Genomic DNA, 12,082 nt, shown 5'->3' with positions numbered 1-12,082 from the left:
AAAAGATAGTTTGATGTTAAAACTTGGTTTTAAAAAGGCTTATGACAATATTTGTTGGAATTTGTTGGTTAATGTGTTGAGTGGTAAAGGTTTCAATTCTAGATGGATGGACTGAATTAGTAAAGTTGTATCTTCCAGCTCTATTAGCGTGAATTTTAATAGAACATTCGAAAGATATTTTAGATGCGAAAAAAAAAATTGTGGAAGGGTGTTCCATTGACGTCATTTTCATTTGTTATTATTGCTAATGGGCTTAATAGTATGGTGGAAAAAAAAACTCAACAAAATGGTTTGACATTATCAATAATAAGATTATTAATTTGATATTACGCAGATAATACTCTAATTTTTCTTAAGTCAAATGAAAGATATGTTTATATTTTTAAATATCTATTGTACTGCTTTGAAAGTGTTTCATGTCTCAAAATTAATTTTAACAAAATTAGTTTTCTGATATATCATAAAAGCATTGAGGGGGAGGATCTATGTCGGAGAAACTCTTTCTCGAAAACTTGGTATTACCCCTCTATAATAGAACTTTGAGGAAGTAGAACCGGTTATTGGCGATTGAAAAAATTAGAAAAATAAGAAAAATAAAATGGCAGATTGAAGAGGTAAATTATTTTTCTTAGGAGGCAAACTTACTCTAGTAAATGCAGTATTGAATTATTTATCTCTTTATTACTTAATATTTTTTTATTTTCCTAAATAAATTGTGAAGAGAATTGATCAACTCGTGAGCAATTTTTTGTAAAGAAGTGGTGATGAAAATGTTAAAAGATATTATTTAGCTAATTAACAATTAGTTTGTAAGAAGTGAGAGTTTTGTGGTTTAAGAATATTGAATTTGTAGAAATAAATGTAGCTTTCCTTGCAAAGTGGTGATGAAAACTTTTTTTTCAAAGAATCAAATTTGGGCTGGAGATATTATAAAACATTAATAATATACAAATTTAAGTTGCTAAGCTTTAATAAAATTTCTACTTTCTTGATGGTTCAAATAAAGCTCTCTTTTAGGGCTAGCATAAAGAAAATTGTGGAAGATTGTAAAGATATTAAATTTTAGAGAGATATTTTGGTTGAAGGTTGTTATTTAACAATTTTATTTCATAAGTTATTTGTTATTATTTGGATGAGGATATTCATATGTTAGATGTTTGAGATATGAAAGACTAATATCTTATGTACAGATATTTTTCGAGTAAAAGCTTACAATATAAAAAATTGCAATAGTAAGCTTCTAAACTATGGGATTCAACCTAAGACTAGTTTAAATGATTAATATGGGTAGAGATTCGGTACAAAAAAAATTCTATAATTTTTGTACAATTTTCTAAATAATAGTGGTTCAAAAGAAGTTTATAATATATAAAAGATAGGGATACCTTTCACAATAAAAGATTTTATATAACTTTTTAAAATAACCAAGTTTTTACTCAGTATAATCTGACTAAGCATAATTGTTGTAGGAGTGTAAGATCCAATTTTTGTAGCAATAATAAAATAGAGAAACATATGTTTTTTAACTAGAATTTTGCCAAGTAGATTTTAGTGTAGGCATGGTGGATTTGATATAATTTTATGTTATCTAAGAATATTACTGATGTGTGGAAGTTTGAGAAATATTAAGGAGTGAAGAGTAATTGCAAAAGACTTTGGAGAATGCAAATAATAACTTATATCTAGTTAATGTGGCTGGAAAAAAATAAAATAACTTTTAGTAATTCTAATATAAGCTTAAGATGCATTAGGAATTGATCAAATGAATTAATGGCTTATTTATCTATTGGGCAAGTCTAAAGGTAAGAGGTGGTCTAGAAGAAAGCTCAGCTGCTAGTGTATGGATGAAACAAGAATGCTATTGAGATTGATGATTAATTTTATTACTCGACTACTAGTGTTATTATACATTTTTTGTCTATGTTTACTTGTGATTAATTATGATAGTTTTTTTATAGTGTTTTATTGGTTGTGATATTAAAACTTGTTGTGTAGATCTTGCTACTTATGGTTAAAGTGTTTTTGGTGATGCGGTATTGATTGGGAGATGGTAATATCCTTCTTGATTGTGTTTTGAGAATACTTATGTGAATGTTATATTGATGCTGTGAATCTATATCTAATAAATTTACTTATGAGGTTTTATAATAAAACTGAGCTAATGTTTGATTTTTTTAAACATTTATCAATTTTATTTCGTGAACCACAATCATTCTTCATAATCTATAGTAACATTCGAGAGGTAGTATCAATGTTCAAGCTTTTGATCCCAAAGTACAAGTTTGGCTAAGCACTTTCCTTGTTTATGAATTTTATCAATTTCTTAATATATTTTATTTATCAACAGCCTATAGGCCATAGGATAGACAAATATATTAGCTCTTCTTAATATATATGTTAGAATAGTTTGGATAGTTCGCTTAAAAAACACGCCACAACGAGCTCAAACCATACATATATAGCACCTCCAATTGAAAATCTACTAAACTTTCAATTCCAAAATCTATGCGGGAAATCAAATCTATAACCTCTATCATAGTTTAATAAGAACCAACCACTAAACTGCAGGGCAGAGATGACTTATTAATTTCTCAATTTGAAGAGATTGTTTTTCCTCTCTTAAAGATTTATAAATTGAGATTCCTTTAAAAGTTATTTAGTTGACATTATCCTAAGAGTTACATACAAGAGTTGCATACAAAATTTAGAGATACAAACTCTGAATGGATATTAAAATTTAGAGAAATATATTAAAATAGTTGTAATACTCTTCAATAAATTTTTCTATGTTAAGATAATATTAAATGGAGGAATATATTTTAAAGTCAAATAAGGGGTATTCTTTAAGTATTTTAATTTTAAACACTAATTTTCAAAAATAATAGAATATTTATATTTAATTAATTGTTGTTAATATAAAATTAACCTAGGACGTTTTCAAAGAATTTTAGGCAAAATGTAGGGTTGAATAGAAATATGTGGTTTTAAATAGATCAAATTTTCAAATACGGTATTAGTACTCTTTAACTTGTCCCAAATAAATCTAAAGCTATGAAACTATTAATTATATATTCGAATTATTGGAATATCAGTTAAGGATCATAAATAAGATCATAAGTCATGATACTATAAAACTGTAATTATTAAAATCATAAGCCATGAGAAAATGAATGAAAATTAGTTTTAAAGTGACGATTGAGCTTGAAAGGTGTAACCTTTCATTTGGCAGATTTGTTTTTTACATGAAAGGATGCATCTCTTCATTATGGTAGAGGTGTATTATTTTATTCCAACCAAATAAACGCACATTTTCGTCATAGTTGTTCATTTTATATAAATAAAATAGAAGTCTATATAAGAATTAATTCAATCCATTCATACTTTTGTGAGTCTTCTTCGTTTGAAAGAAAAGTACTGAACTATTCTAATTTGACAAGATATTCAAATAACCTCTTTCTTTTATGTGACAAGCAGTTATTGTATCTTGGGAGATCAACGTTTATTTTTCTAAAAGCAATTGATGTAAGACTTAAAATAAGACTTAATTTTAGCTCATTTATTTTCAAGCTAAGCTTGAGCCAACTCAATTATTTTGACAACCCTAGCTATTACTCTAAGACCCATCACATACATTTCTCTCTCCCAAGTGAGGTCCACGTAAAATATAGTAATATTTTTAGTAAACAACAAATGAAAACTGATAGTAGAAAAAGAATAACAAATAATTTAGTTTCTTTTTTCCATATATTAAAAATCTTAATATTTTAAAATAATTTTTTTTATTTTTAAAAAAGAATAAAGTCTTATTAAATCCATGTTTATTTCATATTGTCTATGTATCAAAACTATGATTTTGAATGGCTAGGCCACGTAACAGGTATTATTGGATCTCCAAGTCTAGGCAGCTCAAAACTTGGTAAACTTAAGCTTCACGCAAATCCCTAACCTTAAATCAAGTCTTCTTCCAATAGATGGTGATGGCGACTCTCTCGCACTTGTCGACGAACGAACAATGGTGATTGACAAATCGATTACAATGGTTTACTCTCCCTCCCCCCCACCCCCTCTCTCTCTCTCCCTCTCTCTCTCCCTCTCTGACCCTCCCATCTTCCTCCTTTGCATATCCCCCCCTCCATACCACACCTCCCCCTCACCCATTGCCACCACCCACCTTCCTCTCATTCTCTCCCTCTTTATCTCTCTCTTTTTGTCTATGCAAGTCTCCACCATCTCTTCACATCTCCATATCAAATTGATTAGATAAATCATATTATCAGTTATCATAATGTTAAATAATGTGAATAATGTTCTTGTAACAATATAATTTAATCCAATTAGTGCAAAATTAATGTAAATTAGTATAATAAAAATTTACATATGGTATATACTATATCATATATGATTTTTCTAATTTTTTATATATTAAAAATGTTAGATCACCTTGCTTAAGGTGCTAGGTGGTCACTGCCGGCAATCTACGATCGTATTTTAATACACTGATTAAAATAATTACTTATGTATTATGATTACTTTAATTTGCTTATTAAGGTAGACTACAAAATACTTAAGTGTGGTCAATATGCAAACCTAAGTTATGCATGTTTTTCTATTTCAAGTGAGAAGGTGTAATAAAACTATGACAACCCTTTTCTTAGCAAAATATACATAAACTATCTATTAGCATTTAAGGATTATACACCCAATCAAATGAGGCCTTAAGTTTAGGGTGCAATGTAGCATTGCCAAACAATGCTCCTTAAAAAGAAAAAATGGGATTTTTTTTATTGAAAACCTTGCATTATGGCATTATATTTTTGTTATTATTTACACCTATCATATTTATCGTTACACTTGTGTATTTCGCTTATAATACCTCAAATATATTTTAAGTAAGCTTTAAATGGATTGAAATTTTAGTTTCAATTTTGAACCTTAGAAAAGATGAATATTTTAGTCTGAAATAGAATGGTTTTAGTTTGTTATGGTCTGAAATAAATGTTAAAACTAGAAAATTTAGTAGGTTTAGTCTTAACCAATGAGTTTCAACTTTAGTTTTCATTGAGTTTTAGTTGTTAATATCAAATCCGGGTGAAACTTTAAACTATTTTAACCTCACAGCATAATAGAATAGAGAATATTTTGCTACTTTCGAAGATAAAAAGATGAAATACCCTCATTTTATTTTAAAAATTGATTGCCTTAAAAAGAATTATCCAATCAAATATATAAAGGCCATTTTGCGCGTATGTATATATATATATATGTATATATATATATATATATATATATATATATATATATATATATATATATATATTATATATATATATATAGCTTAACTCTTATATATGGTAATAGATTGTTAAATAAAATTGAATGAAAAGAAAATTAAAAGAGTCGAATGATAAATATTTGGTTTATACTCCCTTATAATTTGGTATAAAATCAATTCATCTCTACTTCATTTTGCATCACTTAAACCACTTTTTATTTCTTACTCATGTGAAACTAATGATGTCATTAACAAAATATAATACAAAAATGGCCCTATTATCTTTGTTAAACTCTAATCTTTTGAGAATTTTTGTTTAAACAATAACCGTCCTTCCATCTTATCTTATATTTGATTAGATGTGGATTTTAACTCATTTCTTAGTTTATATGTGATGATAGAGGGATATTTAGTCCATAAACATTGAGACAATGTATATATCAAATGCCCCCATTGTTAGACAATAATCTATTGAGAGAGAAGAAATTTTATTTAAATAGCAATATCCCTTCCTTCTTATCTTATACTTGATTAGATGTGAATTCTAATCAAAGTTCCAAAAGTCTCGATTTGATCAAGATCTGTCTTCCGAGAAAATAATATTTATTGGCTGAATCGACAGTATCGATCGCTTGATTAGATCAGACTTTTTTTAATTATATAAATTCTAAATATTATTTAAAAATATAGAATTTTTTTAATTTTTTTTCCAAAAATGATAAAAAATAAGAAAACAAAGAAAAAAAAACTATGGTGAAAACTAAAAAAAAAGAGGAGATTAGAGAGAGAGCAAGTGGAAGAAACTTAAATCAAAAAAGGAAAAACTTTAGTGTAGTGAAGAGGAAGAAGAAAAGAGAAGAAAAAGAGAGTCGAAGAAATAAAAAAAAAAATTAAAAGAGAAATAAAATTAAAATATTATATATTAGAGTTCGTCAGAGTTAAATCTGTGTCGCTTAGATCTCTTCCTAAGAGAAATAATAACTATATGGTAAAGAGAGAGAGAGAGTTTGGATCAGGCATGGATTGGGATCGGATGATTATGCTAACCATGATTTTAACTCATTATTTAGTTTATATGTGCTGATAAAAGAATATTTAGTCCATAAACTATGAGAAAGGGTTTTTTGGAAGTTTAGTTCTCACGGAAAACTTGGGATCGGTTTCTTATATTTAGAAATACATATGCATTAAGAAATATATGTTTCTCTAGACGTTATATTTAGAGAAACAAATAGATTATTCGGTTGATTGTATTTTATAATATTGTATTTATTAAACACATATTTAGTTTGTTGTATTTTATAATAATGTACTTAGTAAATAAGTACTAGTTATTATATTTTATAATACTATTTTGACATTATAATTATAAATATTTGGTTGTATTTCTTAGAACTAAAAGGCTAAAACTATATTCTCAGCTAAAATAAAATAAAATTTCAGTTGAAATGAAAGAAGAGAGATAGATGGGTTAAGTTAGGCTAGATGCAGTCTTTTTAGCATCCAGTTAGATCAAATGGGTGCCAAAAAATTGCATATGGGTTTAACCAATTTTTTAAAATACAGTTTTTAAATTTGATATACTAAAACTAAACACTAGTTTTTAAGTTAGACATTGTATTTATTAATGCAGTATTTATAAAAACCTCCATCCAAACAGCCCCTTGGTTTCATATTACATTATTACTCATAGGAAGACAGGGGTGAATGATAATTAAGGAAATATAGGGTGTTTTTGGTAAATTTGTGCAAACAAAGAAAAGAGAACCAATATGCGCATTAAAGCCTTCTTCTTCTTCTTTTGCTCTGCCCTAACTGCTCTATTCTACTTATTTTCGTCCGGATATTATCTCTAGTAATCTCTCCTCTCTCTTTCTCTCTCCCTCTCCTCCTGCTTCACTGGTTTGTTTCGAGTTCCTCTCTCTCCTTCTCTCTATCCAACGCCGCTTCATCGCGATCGATTTGAGATGGTAAGTTGTTCTCTTGGTTCTGTTTTCTTCTCGTAGTTTCCTTTCAATTTCCATAGGTCATCGAGAATGATCATGCCGTGTGAGATTTTCCTTTAAGTCTGAAGCATGATTTCTTACTGAGGCGGCTGGATTAGGTGTGGGATGGAAAAGTTAAGTTAGGTTTTTATATAGTCACTCGCCTTCTTCCTATGCCAAGAGAACATGATCAGGCATTTATTTGTCAGATTAATGAGCTGGAGTAGAAGGAAAGGATTGTTGCATTATGTCGATCAAATACTTCAAAGACAACCTTATTAATTATCTTTTCTTGTATTTCTTCCTGGTTATTCAACAATTGAGATCTGCGATCTTGTCAATTTTTTAGAGGTTTAGAGTTTGTTGTTCCGTTGAAGCATTGGTCCTACTTCTTGTTTGTGATTCATAATGGTAAGAATTAGCTATTGTACTGACATAATGAGATTCTATCTTGTAGCCTAGAGTGTTGCTTGCCGACTGTTCTTTCCATAATTATAATTTTATATACTGATTAGATAAAGGGTTTGATACAGTGAGTTCTAAGAATACATCAATAATTTTTCTGCATAAGCTTGTTTTTTGAGTTTTTATTTTAGTTGTTGTTGTCGATAAAACCAGCAAACTCTGAGTTGGAAATTTGCAGATTGAACTGCATAAGTTGATGTGTATTTTTTCTGCATATGTATGATGGATCTTCTTTTTTTTTTTTGCTATGCTCGGATGCCTTGAGCTTCTAGGTTAGGCAATAGAACAGTATTTCAGCTTTAAATTATACATTTCTACCAGAATGGAAGTATTTGAACATACAAGTTGCTTTTAATCATGTAAAGTCTGCTATTATACAACACTAACGAATTTTGAGATAGAAGTTTCTACATGGAAGTATTATGTAGAAATTCATGTACTTTTATCTATGCTTCTGCTTTGATATTTTCCCATGCTTTAAGCTTCTAGATAAATCACTAGAATTGTCTTTCAGTGACATTACACTTTTTTTCTAGTTGGATTTATTTTGGATATGAAGAATTGTTGTAAGTTTGCCTCAACTTTCAAGTTATGTCTTCTTCTGTTTGCCTCAACTTTCAAGTTATGTCTTCTTCTGGTTGCCTCAACTTTCAAGTTTTATGTCTTCTTCTTATTGGACACATCTCTTGCACATTTTTCAGTCAGGACGGAAAGAAACAGTGCTCGATTTGGCAAAGTTTGTTGACAAGGGTGTCCAGGTCAAGCTTACTGGGGGTCGACAAGGTTTCTAGCTACACCTCTGATGTACCTTAAACTACATAGCTGTTACAGGTTTTATCATGCACTGATTTATTGGGTGATTCACTTCTTAATTTGTTATTTTTTTTATTTCTACAACCTAATATGTTTACAAGGCAACATTACATGAGAACTCAGTATTGGATGAATAATTGCATATATTTCCTGAAGTGGTCATATCAGACTTCAGAAGGAGGCCTACTCTCTTTCTTCTAGGGTTTTGAAAAGCGGTTTTAGCAGCAGCCTTGGCGGGGCGTGGCGGCATGCCGACTGCCCCACCGACCTGCTATGCGCCCCTATTATGCGTTTGGATTGTATTATACTATTTTGGCGGGCTGATTTGTCACTTGGCAGGCTTGACGGGTTGAATATGCGGGTCAGATGAGAATAGGTCAAGTAGTAGTTAAGTTAAAAAAAAACCTCGAATGAGCTTTAAATCCTCAATCTGAATATATTTTAGAATTTTGGTAGCAATTTAGACAGAAAGTTATATGTTGAAACATACACTGGCCTATAGAGTTAGCAAAACACAAACTTGGCCAAGTTATGACTTTTGAGTGGGGGTGAAAACGAATTAGATCGAATAGTGCCTAACTCAAATCAGGATTCATATTTTTTATTCGGACACGGATATTGGACGGTTAGCAAAATTTAAAATCATATCCTACTAAACGGATACAAAATAAAATCTTAAAGTTTTCATTATAACACACTCTTTACATTCCTTACTAGAGCAAGATATCAACTTGAAATTGTTGCAAAAATTACAACTTGTAGCACAAATCGTTATTTGACAAATATTACAGTAATAAAACACTACATTGACTACAATCACAACATTGCAAATTGTGCATTTTTTCATCATACCATGCTCTTTACATTCCATATTAGAGTAAGATGTCAAATTAAAACTATATATATTGGTATAATCTAGGACTAAGATTTAAAAATTCCTTAAACAATTCATTGTCTATGACATATCTATGGATCCAGAAAACATTTCCCTCTTCTCTTTGTACAGTTTTAGACATGCAAGCATCAAAACAAATTAAAAGAACTGCAAACCCCAGAGCAATCTCTTGTGTGTGTGCGCTTATGTATCATTGCATGTCCACATTAAAACAACTGCAAAGCCTAGAAAAATTAAACAAAATCCAATCATCCAAAGCAATTTCTAAGCAAAAAAGTGCAAGAAAAGATTAAAACGAAGAAATAAAGACCTAGATGTTTGCATAGATCTTTCTGGTCACTTTGTGCTTAAGAAGCTTTCACAATCCAACTTTCCCTCTCCTTCCATCAGTTCCCTTGTTGTGCTGGTAAAGCTGTGCTCGGCAGTGAGATCAAGAAAGATGATAGAGATGATAAAAATGGAACCTTAAGGCCCAATATACAGAGATGTAGGAGTGACTCATAGATCGAGGAAAACGTCCTCATCTTCCTTGCCGATGGTAATGGTGACCTCCTCAAGCTTTATAATCGGCGCAATATGAGCACCAGTGTCCTCTTCGTTGTTGACGACCGCCTCAGAGGTCTCCTCCTCATCTCCGATGTTTGGGAGTGAGGGAGGGAGATGGAGATGGGTAGGGAGTGAGGGAGAGTTGAGAAGTATAAAGAGGAGGTGAGGGCCAGTGAGGTTGCGAGATGGTGGCGGCAGCCGACAGAGAGTGTTGGCGCTAGAGGAGGAGATAAAGAGGGTGAGGTCGGAGGGAGTTTCATGGCGATTAGGGCATAGACGATAAGAAGAGTCAAAGATGAAAAGGGCAATAGGGTAGAAGTTTATTAGGGAGTTAATGTGTTGGGTTTACTGGTAGGATATATATTTAAAACTTATGCGGGTAAATAGATATGCAATATTTGTAACCGTATATGAAAAAACCTACCTGACCCATATCCGTATCTGTATCCGTTTTTTTTTAAAAAAAAGAACCCACCCGTATCCAAATTCGAGTCTGGTAGAGTTTTCTTTAACCCGAATTTGATCTGGGTCGAATCGGTTATTGGGTCGGGTCGAAGTTAATCGACCCTTTTTCACCCCTACTTCTAAGGAATGCATAATCAAATGTGTCATGATTTAGTGGGTCAAACCTGGCGGGTATTTACTTGACAACATAGCCAAAAAAAAAAAGGATTTACTTTAATCGAGGCTATAGTTTGAGGCTCCTAAATTGTTGCCTTTGATTATGTTCTTTTCTAAGATACAGATACAACAATATAAAAGGTTGACTGTTGTTGCAATGTACTCCAAGTTGTGAATTTTTGGCTTTTCCAGAAAACAACATTTAGCCTGTTAGCCACTTGTCTATTGGTAGTGACTAACTTCCTTTTCAGTAGTCTACAATGTCTAGTCATTTATGAGACTACAAGTTGAACCCAAGTCGTCTAAAACTTTTATTTCTTGCAGTCACAGGGACTTTGAAAGGCTATGACCAACTACTAAACTTGGTGCTTGATGAAGCAATTGAATTTCTAAGAGGTACTTTAATGTGTCTCAAGTTTCAACTTATATGTATATTAATTAAGAAATTCAACTCATCCATTTTTCTTCTCAGGAACTCCTGTCTTACTCTTATGAGTGATATTTCTAGCATGTCCGCATTTCTTAACTGCATTATTTGGTTATCAATTACAGAATCAAGCTACACACTTCAGAGTACTTTGTCTATAAATTAATAAATTCTATAAGTACACAAGCAACACAAGCCAAACAACTAGCTATCTAAACTTTTGAAAGATTGCAATGAAACATCTATTTAAAACTTGAATGAAGTATCTCATGTGATCTTGTTCTATTATGCAGATCCTGATGATCCACTGAAGACTACTGACCAGACTAGGCGCCTTGGTCTTATAGTATGTTTTCTTTCATATTCTTTATTTTCTCTTTGCATCCATTGGCTTCATATTTCATTCTGGGATTGCTTGACGAAATTGAATTCTATATAAATGCATGGCTTATTGCAGGTTTGTAGGGGAACTGCGGTCATGCTCGTATCGCCAACTGATGGAACGGATGAGATTGCTAATCCGTTTGTTCAGCCAGATGGGGCATAAGGTGTTCTTTAAAATGTCCAACTGTGTCTTTGATTTTGTGTACTTTATTATGAGGTAATGTTGGAGAAGAGTTTTCCAATGTGGACTATTTCGACTTGTATCTTAATGGTATTTCCATAAGCTGGAAGAAAAACTAAATCTAGGTAAAATATCTCAAAGAGTTGAGTTCACATACAAAGTTATTTAACATATGTATCATTTGGAAAGATTAGTTTCAGTTTGCTCTTTGGTTTAATGATATATAAATATGTCCGTATGCTAATTGTCCATCTCTCGTGTACCATCAATGCTGATACCCTAAAAAAAAAACTGTGCTATATTGCTGCTTTGCAGGTTTACCCCTTAAAATGTCCTATTTGTGTAGATGCTCTTCTAAATTTCACCTATGCATATATACACTTTAAAGACATTACTTTGATAAAACATTTTAAAAATAAACCCCAAAAAATTAAATTTTTAATGAAGAAAACATAATGCTTTTAAAAACTGAAATTTTAGAGAGAGAAAATAT

General features: G+C 30.9%; 1 protein-coding gene across 1 annotated transcript; it reads left to right on the top strand.

Annotated features, from left to right (window-relative positions):
• Window positions 1-7,057: 7,057 nt before the first annotated feature.
• Window positions 7,058-11,833, top strand: LOC140759230 (sm-like protein LSM7). The gene is made up of 5 exons (XM_073095731.1): window positions 7,058-7,242; window positions 8,424-8,505; window positions 10,922-10,993; window positions 11,318-11,370; window positions 11,482-11,833. Exons 1-5 carry the CDS (start codon window positions 7,240-7,242, stop codon window positions 11,569-11,571), a joined length of 300 nt encoding a protein of 99 aa, XP_072951832.1. The 5' UTR covers window positions 7,058-7,239; the 3' UTR covers window positions 11,572-11,833.
• The last annotated feature ends 249 nt before the right edge of the window (window positions 11,834-12,082 follow it).

Source organism: Typha angustifolia, chromosome 4 (genome assembly GCF_048772165.1).
Source record: "Typha angustifolia cultivar Huaian chromosome 4, ASM4877216v1, whole genome shotgun sequence".
NCBI classification, from domain to species: domain Eukaryota; kingdom Viridiplantae; phylum Streptophyta; class Magnoliopsida; order Poales; family Typhaceae; genus Typha; species Typha angustifolia.
Note: the sequence above shows the minus strand (reverse complement) of the source record. Positions and strands in the feature narration are given on the sequence as shown.

Excerpts from the sequence above, each read along its gene's own strand:
- LOC140759230 (XM_073095731.1), top strand. Across the intron at positions 10,994-11,317 it reads AGCAATTGAATTTCTAAGAG|ATCCTGATGATCCACTGAAG; the intron begins GTACTTTAATGT and ends TCTATTATGCAG. Across the intron at positions 11,371-11,481 it reads CTAGGCGCCTTGGTCTTATA|GTTTGTAGGGGAACTGCGGT; the intron begins GTATGTTTTCTT and ends GGCTTATTGCAG.